The sequence below is a fragment of the Oncorhynchus nerka genome, linkage group LG21 (genome assembly GCF_034236695.1).
Source record: "Oncorhynchus nerka isolate Pitt River linkage group LG21, Oner_Uvic_2.0, whole genome shotgun sequence".
Classification (NCBI taxonomy): domain Eukaryota; kingdom Metazoa; phylum Chordata; class Actinopteri; order Salmoniformes; family Salmonidae; genus Oncorhynchus; species Oncorhynchus nerka.
Window position 1 is genome coordinate 18417104 of NC_088416.1, and position 17994 is coordinate 18435097.

The 17994-nt window shown below is 43.0% G+C and overlaps 1 protein-coding gene across 1 annotated transcript; it reads right to left on the reverse strand.

The window, feature by feature from the left end:
• Nucleotides 1-2853: 2853 nt before the first annotated feature.
• On the reverse strand, nt 2854-17513 carry LOC115104012 (trichohyalin-like). Its single transcript, XM_029625143.2, has 7 exons — nt 16512-17513; nt 8883-8979; nt 8012-8089; nt 7254-7447; nt 6024-7077; nt 5768-5933; nt 2854-5522 (listed from the first exon to the last, which is right to left on the reverse strand). The coding sequence occupies exons 1-6, from the start codon at nt 16578-16580 to the stop codon at nt 5788-5790; spliced, it is 1638 nt and encodes a 545-aa protein (XP_029481003.1). The 5' UTR covers nt 16581-17513; the 3' UTR covers nt 2854-5522; nt 5768-5787.
• Nucleotides 17514-17994: the final 481 nt, after the last annotated feature.

Genomic DNA, 17994 nt, shown 5'->3' on the forward strand with positions numbered 1-17994 from the left:
AAGTCAGTTAAGAACACATTCTTATTTACAATGATATGTTTGATGTGTTTGATATGCCTTCCATTTATTCCATTCCAGCCATACAATGAGCCCACCCTCTTATAGCTCCTCCCACCAGCCTCCTCTGGAGTAAAGTCATACCATATAAAAAAAATAATCATGACAGCTGTGATGGAAACAGGTCGTTTTGGTACAGTTTTATAAATATCGACATATCATTTGTCCGTTCGATAGGGTGGGATATTTTTTGTGTCTGTAAAATTGATGAACTTCACAGGGTGGTGAAAGTGTACAGTGATTTTGATGCTCCTTTCCAATAAATATCGACGGTCTTATTCTGGTGACATGGGGATTGATGCTTGACTACCGTTTAAAAATGTTTAAATAGTCTCGCTCATATCCATAATAACCTCATCATGTTGACTAGCTTACCGGCACAGCCTACCCACATTGTATCTGGAAGTTGTTAGCTAGAGCGCACGTGCCAAGACCTGATTGCACACATTTGCTATTTTAACGCAACAGTTTTTGTGACAAAACTATCGGGAGAGTTGAAATGTGATGGAAACACATTGAACTTTAAATTGTTATTCAGTACATGAAAATCTGTCGCCAAATTGGATGGAAACCTAGCTATTGTAACGATGTGCGCTGAGCGTCGGGAAGCAAGTTCAGGGAGTGAATACATATAATAAATAAATGAACAAAACAAGAAACACGAACAGCGCACCGACATGAAATAGGAACAATGACTACTGGGGAAGACACCAAAGGGAGTGACATACAGTTGAAGTTGGAAGTTTACATACACTTATGTTGGAGTCATTAAAACTCGTTATTCAACCACTCCACAAACGTCTTGTTAACAAACTATAGTTTTGGCAAGTCGGTTAGGACATCAACTTTGTGCCTGACGCTAGTCATTTTTCCAACAATTGTTTACAGACAGATTATTTCACTTATTATATTTATGTATCACAATTGTATCACTGTATCACAATTCCAGTGGTTCAGAAGTTTATATACAATTAGTTGACTGTGCCTTTAAACAGTTTTAAACAGCTTGGAAAAGCTTTAGAAACTTCTGATCGGCTAATTGACATCATTTGAGTCACTTGGAGGTGTACCTATGGATGTATTTCAAGGCCTACCATCAACCTTAGTGCCTCTTTGCTTGATATCATGAGAAAATCAAAAGAAATCAGCCAAGACCTCAGAGTCTAATTCATCCTTGGGAGCAATTTCCAAATGCCTGAAGGTACCACGTTCATCTGTACAAACAATACTACGCAAGTATAAACACCATGGGACCACACAGCCGTCATACCTCTCAGGAAGGAGACGCGTTCTGTCTCCTAGAGATGAACATACTTTGATGCGAAAAGTGCAAATCAGTCCCAGAAAAAGAGCAAAGGATTTTGTGAAGATGCTGGAGGAAACGGGTACAAAAGTGTCTATATCCACAGTAAAATGAGTGTTATATCGACATAACCTAAAAGGCCACTTAGCAAGGAAGAAGCCACTGCTCCAAAACCGCCATATCCTTTTGGAGAAATGTCCTCTGGTCTGATGAAACAAAAATAGAACTGTTTGGCCATAAATGACCATCATGTTGGGAGGAAAAAGGAGGAGGCTTGCAAGCCGAAGAACACCATCCCAACCGTGAAACATGGAGGTGGCAGCATCATGTTGTGGGGGTGCTTTGCTGCAGGAGGGACTGGTGCACTTTACAAAATAGATGGCATTATGAGAAAGGAAAATGATGTGGATATATTGAAGCAACATCTCAAGACATCAGTCAGGAAGTTAAAGCTTGGTCGCAAATGGGTCTTCCAAATGGACAATGACCCCAAGCATACTTCCAAAGTTGGTGCAAAATGGCTTAAGGATAACAAAGTCAAGGTATTGGAATGGCCATCACAAAGCCCTGACCCTCAACCCGATAGAAAATGTGTGGGTAGAATTGAAAAAGCGTGTGCGAGCAAGGAGGCCTACAAACCTGACTCAGTTACACCCGCTCTGTCAGGAGGACTGGGCTAAAATTCACCCAACTTATTGTGGGAAGCTTGTGGAATGCTACCCAAAAAGTTTGACCCAAGTTAAACCATTTAAAGGCAATGCTACCAAATACTAATTGAGTGTATGTAAACTTCTGACCCACTGGGAATGTGATGAAAGAAATAAAAGATTAAATAAATCATTCTCTCTACTATTGTTCTGACATTTCACATTCTTAAAATAAAGTGGTGATCCTAACTGACCTAAAACAGGGAATATTTACTAGGATTAAATGTCAGGAATTTTGAAACGGAGTTTAAATGTATTTGGCTAAGGTGTATGTAAACTTCCACCTTCAACTGTATATAGGGCAGGTTATCAAGGACGTGATGGAGTCCAGGTGAGTGTCATAATGCACGTAACGATGATGACAGGTGTGCGCCATAGTTTTGATTTACATTTTGGTTGAGTTGTCCACTAAGGTGAATTCAAGGTCAAATGTTTAATGTCACGTGCACAAGTACAGTGAAATGCATCTCTTGTAAGCTCCATGCCCAACAATGCAGTAACAATGCAGTAACCAGGCAGTCACCAGGCTGGTGACCTAGAGGCCGGAGAGGGAGCACAAGTGACAGCTATGGATATTGATTACTGCATTGTTGGGCATGGAGCTTGCAAGAGATGCATTTCACTGTACTTGTGCACGTGACATTAAACATTTGAACTTGAATTCACCTTAGTGGACAACTCAACCAAAATGTAAATCAAAACTAGACGTTGAACTGACGTCTGTGCCCAGTGAGTAGCTTCTCTTACTTCACAACACAAAAAGCAGGATATAAGCTCACAGCCAAGTACACTTTCTCACATATGTTTTTTTATAATCATATCAAAATAGAATTAAGTGGCAATTATCACAACATTCATTTTTTGATAACTCAAAACAAAACAGACAATAACTAATTACAGTTGAAAGAAGGCATTATGGAATATGCCACATTTTCTATATTTGGCTGGTAGTTAGGTTCCACACACAAGCACTGAGCTTCTTTGCTTGACACATCTAACCCATGCTGATTTTATTATCTGAAACTTTTATCAAGGCACTTCTTCTCTTCAAATTGTAGTGTTAGATTGTTCACCAAATAGTTTTACAAAACATCCTTGTAAAATCCATAGGATACTAATAAACAAAGCTCAAACCCTTTTTTTTAGGACAACTTACTGTTAATCAATATTAAATGTCAACATTTTGTAGCAAAGGGGTGTTAAAACTAGGATTACTGTCACACTGTATGATTTCTCCACAATCCCTGCTTTAGCTGGGTCACAATACTGGGGTCTCAGTCTGGGGCGTGTTTGTGTGTGCTGTCACAAACTGACAGTCTGGGGCGTGTTTGTGTGTGCTGTCACAAACTGACAGTCTGGGGCGTGTTTGTGTGTGCTGTCACAAACTGACAGAGAGAGTGCATAGTGCATAATTCTCTGTGTTAAAAATGACAATGTCTCCTATTCCAGTACCCTTGCTGTGTCTGTCTGCCTTTATTAAATAAAGTAACACACAGACTCAGGATACACAAGGTCTGATTCTCTACTGTTCCCTATGCAGACATGGACTGGTTAGCAAAGAGCATTGTGAATAAGGGACTACCTGACTTATGGATTCATGAGTGTTAGTGATCAAACACATAAATATGATTCTGTTCACATACTTACAATTACTCAAACGGGCATACACACTCAAATTCTACACACGCTTGAGCACAGACATGCACATACACATGCACATGCACACCCACATTGACACACAAAGTTATACAACGACACAAAGTCATTACCATAACTTGTCTATCATACAGACAGTGAATGGCAGGCAACAGACAACACCTTTTCCCTTTTCAAAGCTTTTCATTGTAGTTACATTGGGCTCAATTCAATCAGATCCGTGTTCGCTTTAGCCGGTTGTTTTGGCGATTTAGGGCTGTCAAATCCGTAAGTGGCTCCCGGCAATATACCTAAAGTCTCATTAACAGAAATGCTTTGCAGCCTTGTTTACAAGTTGGAACACTGAGTTGTAATCTACACCTTGAATAGGATGATAGAAATCCTAATGTTTAATTCGTTTTTAATTGGAGTGTAATTATTTCTATATAGACTACACTTTATTTTCTGACTTTGAGCCAATTTGACTGCGCCAATCCTCCTCTAAAACCGCCAAAACATCCGCTATGTGGCTGTCTGCTGTCCTCAGATAATGCTTGATCTAATTTAATCTAGACTATGGCCTGTGTGCACAAAGGCTGACAGCTCAAATTATATTGAGACCTGAAGAGGGGTCGATATTCAACCCCCAAAATGCTTCATATGTAGTAATCCTATTGATAATGAACACAGGAGACCAATGTGATATAAGGAATAAATAATGTTAAAGGCGGACATAAAGGTGTAATGCAACCCCTGTATAGCACCTTGCGTCTTTAACCACACTCTCCGAAAGAAGTGTGGAAGCCTCAGCTGAACATGAGAATGCAAACCTGTGCATGGAATTCCAGTGTTTCAGATCAAATTAAATACAATTAAATATCTTTATAGAAAACGAGATGAGACATTGACGAGATGAGACATATAGAGCGGCGAAAGTACAATGTAGGGATACTGCTCGCATCAGTCAAGACTACCAGTCATTCCAACAGTCCTAGCTCATATAAATGTCATCATTTCTTTCCCATTGTTCCTGTAATATCTGCCCGCCATGGTATTTTCCTGGTCCTCTACCAGTGTATCCTTTCTAGTCGGAAAAAGAAAATGTATTCTTCCATGTCGGAACCCAGTGAGCAACATTTTTGAAATATGTACTTTTGAAATATATTTTCAAACAAAAACACGTATTTTCAGCATCTCCTGCTCATAGAAAAATGGGAGATTTGGACAGATATTTAAAAAAAAAAAAAGAAGCTCTCTCTCCTCTCGTTGACAAGCGTGATCAGTCCACTTCTTGGGAGTTATAATGAACCATGCCTCGGAAGAGCATACAAAGAGTTTTTAACCGACTTGATCTCTACGGACCGGAGTGGTTTTACTACGCCGTTGAAAAGTCATGAGGGAGGTCCAATAGCCCTGTCCAGCAACAGTCCAACATCCTTGTGAACGTTCCAACGGTCTTCCAGTGTTCCAATGATATCTCCCAAAGTTGTTTGAATGTTCTCTTCCAACGTTCCACTGTTCTTGATCCAACTGGGGGAACATCTTGTTGTTAAAAGGAGATCATCTTTTGACGGATCAGACAAATGTTGATGGAACACCTCAGCCTCCTATGTATTTACATCCCATTCTTCTTGTCCCATATTTCTTTCTGTCCAAGGGTTGTTTTGGGTTCACCAGACAATCATTAGTACTATTAGGGAATAACTCACGGTCATAGGATGGGCAGGTTACTGACACATGATTATAAACTCATAAGAAAGGAATTAACTGCTTGGTGTCGCCACTGGATTGTCCAGAACAAAGACCGAGCACCTCACTCCCTGGATGAGAAGGAGAAACAGATATATATTTTTAAATGGTTACATTCTAGACCAGGCTCGTAGTTTTTGTATATGAATATACACTTTTCTTTGGAAAGTATTTGAAAGGATTAGGAAAGGATTTGAAAACTGTGTAAATACTTTCCCCAAAAAAGTATTTTAAAGTGTTGGTATTTGAAAGTACTTGGAAAGTATTTGAATGGGGTTGGAAGTATTTATGTTAGAACGGATAGAAACTCTCTTACCTGCAGAGAGATTGTAGGTTCTACATTAGCATTGCTCTCATTGCAGCCTTGCTGATGCGCTTACGGTTGTTCTTCCTCATTCTCTTCCTAGGTGGGCCGGGCCGAGCAGGTGGCCGGGGACCAGCCAGGTCTGAGGGCGCTCGCGTTGAAGTGGGCGACACTGTGTCTGGGAGAACAAGAATGCAGTTTGGAATACAATTTAAACTGAGAAACATAAGTCCAAAACACATGCTAGCTCACAATGTTCTCTGTCTACCTGTTCTTTGTGTGGTGGTTTGAGTTTGATGATGTTTATGATTAGGCCGAGGGTACTTCTGCTCCTCTTCTTCTTGCTGTTGTTTCTGTTGCTCCCGTCTCAGGTGCAGTCTCACCTTCTCATCGTCCAGTCTCCTGTGGAGTAACAACAGCTCCTTCCTCTCCTCCTCCAGCTTCTCCTGTTCCAGTTGGAGAGCGTGCTGGAGCCTCCTCTCTGAATCGGGGGTCTCATTGTCTTTACGTCTTTGATCGGCTTCCTCAAGGGGAGGGAATCTGCTCTCGGGCCTCTGATTGGTTTCCTCTGTAGAATAGAATCGCTGTTCCATTCTTTGATTGGCTCCCTCTCTGCTTTTGGTTTCTTCTGAGGAGGAGTTGGTCCCATGTCGCTGTTGCTTTGATGTGTTGGTGCGTAGCGAGGGACTCTGTGTTTGTGTGGGTTGTCTATGTGTCTCCTGGTCTCCCCCCTCACTGAGACTCAGACTTCCCTGCTGCCTATCTCCCCTACTGACATTACCCTCAGTGATGTTAAATAGTGTGTCCCCTCGTGTCTCGACCCCGTCTCTCTTCTCGTGGTCAAGTTGTGCCATGTCGATGTCCATTGCGGTTGTAGTGCCGTTGACACTACTACTGTCTCTCCCCTCCTCCATGTCATCGTGATGTCGACGTTCGGTCCACTCCTTAGCTCCCAGCTGGCTGGTGGCGTTAAGTACCCACTGAGGATCCATCTTGTCATGGTCTAGCCCATAGCCCCCTTTCCCCGCCCCTGCGTCTGAGGAGGTGTCCTTGGGGTTCCAGTGCTGGTCCAGCAGGTCTTCCAGCTGGATCCTCTGGTTGTGCTTCAGCTCATCTCTGCGGTGCAGCTCCTCCTTGGATCTGGCCTTGGCCGGATGCCCCTCTCCTTTGTTGTCTTTATGCTGTCTGCGGGGCGTGGACTTCTTCCTGGGGACGGCCGGGGGGCGAGGGGCGGGCTGGCAGCGACACTCCACATGGTCGTGGACCGAGACGACGGCCTTGGAGTAGTTGGGCCGCTTCTCCACGTACTGGATCTTCATCACCTAGCGAGGAGGAGGTGGAGGAGATTAGCTCCGCGGAAGTGCAGAATTCAAAATGACTAACCTTTTATTTGACCAGGTAGGCCTAAGTTAGCTGTGAACATTCTCTACAGAAACAACCTGGAAAATAGTTTCAGGGTAGGGGACATGGGTTGAGATGGGGGGTGGTGTATATGTACCTGTAGGTGCCTGGTGTGCGTCAGCACGGGGACACACTGCAGGCTCTTGGTGTTGCAGCAGCCGGAGCATCGCTGTACCTCTACACAGGGAGGCCACAACATGAAGTTGGCGTTGCTGCGGTCCAACATGGCACGGGTCACCTCCATCACCTCTGTCCTCACCTTACATAGCGCCTGCTGAGCCGGCTGGGCGTCTGAGACAACAAAGACAAACAGACCATTTAAAACGTCTTTTTTTTTTAAGTCACATATAACTTAAAGGTTTCATAAGATGGGACAGTGTACATTAATCAACATATCAGACACATAATTGTAAATGTGCTGGATTAAGCCTCAGGCTTAATGTTAAAAGCATACCCTCTACACTGCTCAGTGCCTACAAAACAGCCAGCACATAGGCCTCAAAATGTAGAAAACATTTAGTTTACACTAATTATACTTACACTGTTTATATTACTTATGCTGTTTAAAGAAATCACATGCTATTGAAACAGTGTATGCATGAGTCTCCATACTGTACTTGCTGCAGCTGAACTATTTGGAGTGTAACTTGGAGTTGCACGTCGTATTTGTGTTTGTTCAGCAAATAACTAATGAATCGGTGACATACTTTAGATGTTTCTTTGCTAAAATATGCATTGCGCAACTCAGTTTGGATTAGATACAGCTGTCCAAAACCACCCAAGTCAACATGAGTGACGGAAATATGTGGAATTATAGCCTAGTGTCAGAGAAATATGAGGAAGGTGCAAACTCACCCAGACTCCTTGGTAGTCGGTTGCTAGTGTTGTTGGAGTGTTGTCCACTGGGCAAAAAATCTTCCGAAATATCCTCATCTGAGAAAAAAAACAATACACTCCAATATTAGTTTACAGATCGAATCAACTCATTACTTCAATTGTTTATTGTTATGACTTTTACTCTGTGTGTGTGTGCGTGTGTGTGCTCGCACGCGTCTGTGTATGGTGCATGTGTGTGTTTATGAGAGAGTTTGAAGCATTGTTTATGTTTAACTTCCCTGTAATATATGTCTGTGTGGGAATTTGTTTCTGTCATAACCTCATGTTTGGATGTTTTTGTACCTTGAGACGTTGAATACTTCACTCTTTGTTTCTCTTATCTCGTTGAGTTTGTATATACTGTTTACTGTGTGTGATGTTCGCTATTCAATGATGGGAATAAAATCTGGGCAATATGTGTATCTATTTAAGAAGTCTTTCTGCCCTCTGTGCCCCTGTGGGTCTGACGGTTTGTCTGTTAGTCAGTCTGAGATTCTGTTTGTAGTATTTACTGTGTGTGATTTTCGCCTGTCCCTGTTGGGAATGAAATCTAGGCATCATGTGACAACGCTTTCATTATTTTCCCTCAGTCTCTGTTGGTCGGGTTAGTTAGTCTGAGAGAGCCTCCATCTCTTGGCGTGACCAGTGTGTCTGGTTTGCTTGTGATCCTGTACAGCTCAGTTGATAGAGTATTAGGCTTCGGAAACCAGGATGTGGGTTTGAATCCCGGGGCAACCCATACGTTAAAATACATGCACCTATGACAGTAGGTCTCTTTGTAAACAAACTCTGCTAAATGGCATAGGCATGTTGATGAGTATCAGTATAGTACAACGTTAGAGATATTTACCTACGGAGTCACTGAGCAGCAACAGCTGCAGGTCCTCTATGGAAGAGATAGGGTTGCTCCTAACCAGCTCCACCAAACCTGGAGGGAGAGGATCCCCCTGAGAGAAAGAGATAAGACAGGAATAAAACTAGATTCTCCCAAATCCGATATTTTCTCAGCTTCCCAATTTATTCTGTGTAGATACGGAAGCAAAGGGACAACAGCAGTGGTACATGTAAGCTCCCAAGTGGCGCAGCGGTCTTAAGCACTGCATCTAAGTGCTGAAGGCGTCACTACAGACACCCTACACTACACAACCGGCCGTGATTGGAGTCCCATAGTCGTCCGGGTTTGGCCGGTGTAGGCTGTCATTGTAAATAAGAATTTGTTCTTAATTGACTTGCCTAGTTAAATAAGTACTTTTTTTTATTTCTACATTTTTTTTAAGTAAAAATACTTTAAAGTACTACTTAAGTAATTTGTGGGGGTATCTGTATTTTACTTTACTATTTCTGAAATGATTTACTTTTACTTCACTACATTCCTAAAGAAAATAATGTGCTTTTTACTCCATACATTTTCTCTGGTTAGGGGGTAACCCGACTTACCCCCCCTAATCATAAATGAAACAAGAGGATGAAGGAAATGGCTGCTTGGATTCACAATGGCCACTAAGAGGGGGTGAATGACTATTGGCCTTGTGTCACCTCATCTGCTAATACTTAGGGGTCACAGGAGTCAGGAAGGGTTCAGGAAGTAGTGGGGGATGGAGTGATTGAGAGGAGGAGGAGGAGAGGTGGATCAGAACAGAGAGATGGACATCAGGGGGAATAATGGAGGGGTGGATGGAAGAAAGGAAAAGAAGTTGCATCGATGGAGATATTAACTCTTGCTAGCTGGGTCTACCACTGTTTGACCTATTGGGTTCGAATCCTGGGTCCCCTGCACACCACAAAACTGGGTTAGCCTGTTGAACTAATGTCTAGGCATTAATTCAGGGAGCTAACACAAGCCGAACGACCTCTCTGTTGCATTAATTAATTCAGTTTCTTGTGAGAATAAGCCCTTTGGGGAGCGCTTTGTGGAGGAAGAAGCCATCCGTGAACGGCATTCACACACTATTCATGTACATACCATTGACTTTTCCCCATTGTTGCTGGGCACTGCACAAAGTCATGTCATACAAAAGGAAAATGCCATGAGTTAAATTAACATCTCTATTTATGTAGTGATGCCCCTGAGGAGCCATCCCAGTGATTTCCTCTCCTTGGCCCCAGTCTAAGCCTGAGGCCCTAAAAGCACCTACTTCCTTAATGCACTACTTTTGACCAGAGCCATATGGGCCCTGGTCAAAAGTAGTGCCCTCTAAAGTGAATAGGGTGGCATTTGGGGTGCATTCAAATTGTGCTGGCTGCACACTATGGTCTGGGCCTTTGTTCATAGGGTGGCCACTGTCATGGCGATTTGTGTCTGAGCAGGAAAAATGAAATAAACACTTTACCCCATGCAACTGCTAAACAAACCTGACGTAAACAGAAAATCATAACATTTACCCTATAATACCATAGGAGTCCAGGAGTTACTCTGGTCCTAATTTGGTGAACTCTAAATCAAAACTCTAAATCACATGCACGCTCGCACACGCGCACACATACACACACAAATAAGCATCTGACTGAGTCACGTGGAAGTTCTGGAACAGTCAGTGTCTTCTAAAATCTACGGCCATTTTGCAGATCACACCGGCTGAGACAGGCACTTATTTTAGAGCGTTCATACAGTAGATCTCCATCTCTCTGAACAGAGACAGGCCTAGGTTGCATCTCAACTGGCATCGTATTTCATACATACTGTAGTGCACTAATTTTGACCAGACCCCTATCGGACTTAAGTAGTGCACTAAACAGAGAATACAGTGCCATCTGGGAAAAGCCCTAGTGATGTTTCATGGGAAGTGGGTTGAGCTGAGGAATGTCAGGTACAGGCTATAGGAGTAGAGAGGTAAGGAGTAATGATACATAATTATGGGTCTAGTTTTTCTGCCTGCCAGCATGCAAGTGTATATATGCAAGTGTACACACACACATACAAACGCATGCACACACACATACGGGTGAACATGTGCACACTGCACATTCTCACATGCAATCCCTAAAACCATGCCTATGAGCACATGATTTATGTATATGTTTATAGGAACACACACAAACATATTCAGACATTACATTATACAGCTAGACTCCATTCTGTGGGATATATATACATGACTGAGCGGTTTCCTTTCTCTCCGGCAAGTGAGTTAGGACACATTAATCTATTTCATTTCCGGGACACACTTGTGGACTTGTTTACGTGCTGCTATGCGGTTAGTTGTTTTTACTTTTTCAATTCTTGTTTAATATATATTATTCCCTAGCTGGACTTTTTTCAATCAACTTTTTAATCCCGGATGCTTTATCTGGACATGGTTCTATACGACCTCCACCAGCCAAAGCTAAGTAGTAACATTAACATTATGCCTTCTAATTGTAGTCGCTGTGCTCATAATATACAGGAGAACTATCGCCTTATGGTGAGGATAGCCGTGCTGCAAGCCCAGCTTCAGACGCAAGGGTAATTTAAGTGTAGGAAAGGATGAAACAGCATCTGTGCCACCAATAAGTACAGATAGTAGTATAAATCCCCTCACACAGTCCCTGCAGCTGGAAAATTATCTCATGGCTTCTGGAGGGAAATGCTGTAGGAATGCTCAACCGGTGTCGCTCATTCAGCTGACAGAAACTTTCAACCGGTTCTCCCTATTAAGCAACGATCCGGAGTCATAGGCCGAGCCTTCTCTGGTCTCTCCTCCACCTGTTACAGGGTCTGAGACGCCAAAGCATCCCACCATTTAGCTCTGACAAATTGAAAACCCTAGTCATTGGAGACTCCATTATAACCCGCAGTATTAGATTTAAAAATAATCATCCAACTATCATACACTGTTTACCAGGGGGCAGAGCTACCAACGTTAAGGCTAATCTGAAGATGGTGCTGGCTAAGGCTAAAGCTGGTGAGTGTAGAGAGTATAGGGATATTGTTATTCAGGTCAGCACCAACGATGTTAGGATGAAACAGTCAGAGGTCACCAAGCGCAACATAGCTTCAGCGTGTAAATCAGATAGAAAGATGTGTTGGCATCGAGTAATTGTCTCAGGCCCTCTCCCAGTTAGGGGGAGTGATGCGCTCTACAGCAGTCTCACAACTCAATCGCTGGTTGAAAACTGTTTTCTGTCCCTCCCAAAATATAGAATTTGTAGATAATTGGCCTTATTACCGGGGCTGAGTCTCAAATGAAACGGTGAAGGACCTCGGTGTTACTCTGGACGCTGATCTCTCTTTTGACGAACATATCAAGACATATCTGAACATATCCATTTACGTAACATTGCAAAATTCTGAAACTTTCTGTCCAAAAATTATGCAGAAAAATTCATCCATGCTTTTGTCACTTCTAGATTAGACTACTGCAATGCTCTACTTTCCGGCTACATGGATGAAGCACTAAATAACCTTCAGTTCGTGCTTAACACGGCTGCTAGAATCTTAACTAGAATCCCAAAATGTGATTATATTACTCCAGTGCTAGTCGCTCTACACTGGCTTCCTGTTAAGGCTAGGGCTGATTTCAAGATTTTACTGCTAAACTACAAAGCATTACATGGGCTTGCTCCTACCTATCTTTCCGATTTGGTCCTGCCATACATACCTACATGTACGCTGCAGTCACAAGATGCAGGCCTCCTTACTGTCCCTAGAATTTCTGAGCAAGAGCATAAATAACAATATGGGGATGAGGTAGTTGGGTGTGCTATTTACAGATTGGCTGTGTACAGGTACAAGCTGCTCTGACAGCTGATGCTTAAAGTTAGAGGGAGATATAAGACTCCAGTTTCAGTGATTTTTTTTCAATTCGTTCCAGTCATTGGCAGCAGAGAACTGTAAGGAAAGGCGGACAAAGGAAGTGTTGGCTTTGGGGATGACCAGTGAAATATACCTGCTGGAACGCGTGCTACGGGTGGGTGTTGCTATGGTGACCATTGAGCTGAGATAGGTGGGGCTTTACCTAGCAAAGACTTATAGATGACCTGGAGCCAGTGGGTTTGGCGACAAATGTGTAAATGAGAGCCAGCCAACGAGAGCACACTGGTCGCAGTGGTGGATAGTAAACCCATTTGAGTGGTGGATGGTAACCCACTCAACCCACTTGAGTGTCCGGGTTGGCGCACCCCTCAAATTTGTGCAGTGGGGGAGATCTTTGTGGGTTATATTATCCCTTGTCTCAGGGTAGTAAGTTGGTGGTTTGAAGATATCCCTCTAGTGGTGTGGGGTGTGGCGGCTGTGCTTTGGCAAAGTGGGTGGGGTTATATCCTGTCTGGTTGGCCCTGTCCGGGTGTATTTTTGGACGGGGCCACAGTGTCTCCCGAGCCCTCCTGTCTCAGCCTCCAGTATTTATGCTGCAATAGTTTGTGTTGGGTGGCTAAGATCAGTCTGTTATATCTGGAGTATTTCTCCTGTCTTATCCGGTGTCCTGTGTGAATTTAAGTATGTTCCCTCTTTCTCTCTCTTCTCTCAGATGACAGTGCCTCAGGACTACCTGGCCTGATGACTCCTTGCTGTCCACAGTCCACCTGCTGCTGCTCCTGTTTCAACTGTTCTGCCTGCGACTATGGAACCCTGACCTGTTCACCGGACTTGCTACTATGACCCGGGCCTGCTGTTTTCGACTCTCTCTCTCTCTCTCAACCACACCTGCTGTCTCTAACTCTGAATGATCGGTTATGAAAAGCCAACAGACATTTACTCCTGAGGTGCTGACCTGTTGCACCCTCTACAACCACTGTATTATTATTTGACCCTGCTGGTCATCTATGAACATTTGAACATCTTGGCGATGTACTGTTATAATCTCCACCCGGCACAGCCAGAAGAGGACTGGCCACCCCTCAGAGCCTGGTTCCTCTCTAGGTTTCTTCCTAGGTTCCTACCTTTCTAGGGAGTTTTTCCTAGCAACCATGCTTCTACATCTGCATTGCTTGCTGTTTGGGGTTTTAGCCTGGGTTTCTGTATATCACTTTGTGACATTGGCTGATGTAAAAAGGGCTTCAGAAATACATTTGATATAGATGATTGAGGGAATTCCCTGATGGTATACCTCAAAGACACCTCATATGATAACTAGCTATAGGCATGTACACTGCAATGGACCACTGGATGGGAGGATGTATAGATGACAGAGAACTACTTCAACTATACGTAACAATACCTTCTAATCAATCCTTACTGACACCTCCAACAACCTGTCCTCTGGGCAATTCATATGATTTGGGATGTTTTTTTGCGTCCCTCCGAGGCTGCCTCCAAAAGCCTAGTCTTTGACATGACAAATGTGGTGGACACCACACACCACTGGCAGCTCTGGGAAAAAAACACACTAGAGGAAGTCATAGATCTGATAGCATGAAAGCAACTGAATTGCATTCAAGGAAACCCAGCAAAGAAGGGGTGCGTCGAATTTCACCCTGTTTAAACATTCATTTCCCATAACTGAAGACTGTGTGTATATTGTCATGGCCCACATAGTCAGAGCTTCGTTTCACTACAGTCCCTTCCCACAGCCACTACTGCCAATTCCTGTGAATGTCCCAAAGATGGTCCAATGTAGCTCAGTTGGTAGAGTATAGTGCTTGCAATGCCAGGATAGTCGGTTCTTGGGACCAGTAGTATGTCAAATGTATGCACGCATGACTGTAAGTTGTTTTGGATAAAGGTGTCCACAAAATGGCATATATACTGAGTGTACAAAACATTAAGAACACCTTCCTAACATTGAGTTGCACCCCCCCACCCCCTCCCGTCTTTTGCTCTCAGAACAGCCTCAATTTGGTGGGTCATGGACTCTACAATGTGTTGAAAGCGTTCCACGGGGATAATGGCCCATGTTGACTCCAATGCTTCCCACAGTTGTGAAGTTGGCTGGATCGCTGGGACCATTATTGATACACACTCAGCAGAGTTGCAGTTCTTGACACAAACCAGTGCTCCTGGCACCTACTAACATACCCCGTTCAAAGGCACTTAAATATTTTGTATTGTCCATTCACCCTCTGAATGGCACATATATACAATCCAGGTCTCAATTGTCTCAAGGCTTAAAAATCCTCCTTTAACCTGTTTCCTCCCCTTCATCGACACTGATTGAAATCGATTTAACAAAGTGACATCAATAAGGGATTATAGCTTTCACCTGGATTCGCCTGGTCAGTCTATGTCATGGAAAGAGCAGGTGTCCTTAGTGTTTTGTACACTCAGTGTATATTATTATATTAAAGTTATGGCCTCTTCTCAAGCCTATCAAAATGAGACCCTCATACTTTAATTATATCGCCTCTCTTAAAGATAACCATACGGGGACAGGACTCACCATGGTATAATTCACCATGCACTTGACATGTGTCATATGCAGGACGTATCCTGGGAAAGGAACTTTTAGGATACTTGCTGTGTATGCTACGATACAAAGTACATAGAATCGACTCTAGCAGTCGAGACGAAGCCCCTCTCTCCTTGAGTTAAAACGTTTTTTCCTATTCTTTTCAATGACTCAAGACAATAGTCAGCCATAGCATGATTAGAATGATTTATAGTTGTGTTGCTGTGACAAGCGCTCATCCTATTGCTAGCCTGTCGAATATTCCGTGGACACACACACACAAACACACACATTTGGTCTTGCTTAGCTCCCAGGCATGCTTCAGGATGGGTCTGGTGAGATTTTACATGGCCTCCACCTTCCACTCATATGATGTTTATCGACAGGTTTATGAGTTTAGACATCTGGAGAGGGGCCCATGTTGATCATGAGCATGTGGACAAGCGTTGGGGAGTTATGGGGCCCAACGAATGAGCGCATCATCAGAGCATGTGCCCCAAGCATACCACAGAAAATGCAGGTTAATGGAGAAAGATTGTTATTTTCACTTTGGGATTCTGGACGATAAGAAGTTTATGTTCTGTAGATGGGTCTGCCATGTGCTGTAACTGTTCTATGGTTACCTTGCCAAGCAGGGCCCAATCGGATGTCCTCGCCACGAGGCCCTCACAGCCTGAAGTGAAACTCAGGACTGTTTCAAAATATATTTTATATAGAAGCATTAAAGCCATGAGATGAGCTGGCATAAGGTGTGGTTTAGATGATGAGCAGTTTAACTTACTAGACGCAGCTTAATTGCTATATACTTCATAATTACTCAATAATTACAAGTGCACATGTGGTTGTAGGCCACAGCCATACACTAAGTGGAGGGGCGAGGGGCCTGGTTCACATTTATTTTGTACAAAACAATATTGAATGTAACACCTTGGTGCCTTTTGTTTAGAGAGCACACAAGCCCCAGTGCAAACGTTGTTAAAATACAATGATCCTGAAATTCAACAATGGTCAATAATTGGGCCCTGGTATCAAATATGCTCAATAATGGTACCTAATGTTAACATTCACAGTGAAATGAAACAAAGAAAATGAACTAAACAGAAAAACATATATTTGGCAACGAACCGTTGAATGGGCAATTAGACCTACATTTTTAATTAATTGACTCCGTCACATACCTCTGCGCTGCCCGACCACAGACATGTCGCAAACAACGCGAGCAGCTGAACCCAAACCCACGAGCTCATCTTGCTGCCCAGGCTGGATTCTCCGCGATAGACCAAGCATTTATGGAAACAGCACGAGTCTCTCCCTCAGCACTAAGCGCAGGGACAGCGGCTCGCTCTGTGGAATTGGAACTCCTGGCGTTGCGAGCAGACGGACACCCACGCTTGTCTCAGCAAAGTATATCCAGTCAATTAGCAATTGTTGCCTACTCAATTATACGCTTCCCACTTAGAACGTCCACCGAGCTCGAAATTCCACTGTCAGGGGACTAGGGGAGTAAGGCGACTTTTTTAAAGATGATTTGGTCCATCTTGAATTGATGTATTAAATCCCCAATGAACTTTTTTGTGGTGTGTTCCAAACACAATCTCCTGCGGTCAGGATGATAGTCTCAGATAGTTTGGTATCACACAATTCGAGTCAGTAAAAGTCCTAGTGTGCAATTAAAACATCACATGTTAGAGCCGATGGCTTTAAAATAAACTTCAAACATTATCAACAAAAAAAATCAATGTAATGAGAAAAACATCTTCTGACCAATTTAAATGACTTGCATACATAAAACAAAGCTTCCAAACAATATTATAGACTAGATCAGTCAAATGTTATTTACATTTACATTTACATTTACATTTAAGTCATTTAGCAGACGCTCTTATCCATTTACACATTAGTATAGGCTAATGCTAGGTTATCCCTCGAGACATCAACACTTTTCAAGTGTATTAAAATCCATTTTTATGTTCCTTTTCCACGCGTTGTAGCCTTACATGAGGTTATTCTCTCCTTATAACGCACGGTGCGCCTCTAAGCGCAGCACAAGTGTGTTAGCATACAATGGGAGTTTGCTGTCCGCTCCTTCGTCACAGGCTTATCAATAGCCAAAGCTCTCTGTGGCGCGGTGCGCGTCAGCCCTGTTCCCTCCTGATTACGCCGCTACCGCATGGGACAGGAGAGCTGATTTCCTAGAGTTTGTACAGTATCTCTCCCGCCCCCTGAAGGCAGGGCCTATACAAAAAGGACTGACTGGGCTACTGCGTCTTGAGGGAAAGGTCTTAAAGGAGAAGTCTCGTATGAGTTATTGCAAGAGGTTATGTCTGCAATCATGTGTTAAAAGCTGCAATATGTATTTTTTTGGGCGACCCAACCAAATTCACACAGAAATGTGTGTTATAGATCTGTCATTCTCATTGAAAGCAAGTTTAAGAAGCGGTAGATATGTTCTACGTGCCCTATTTCTAAGCTTTCCGTTCTTAAGTTTCGTTTTTGCAGCTTTTACTTTCGGTTTTGTACACCAGCTTCAAACAGCTGAAAATATAATATTTTTGGTTATGGAAAATATGTTTCACAGCGGTTTAGATGGTACAAAGATTCTCTACACTACTCTACACTTGCTTGTTTGTCAAATAAACTGAAATTAGGTGAACTATTAGA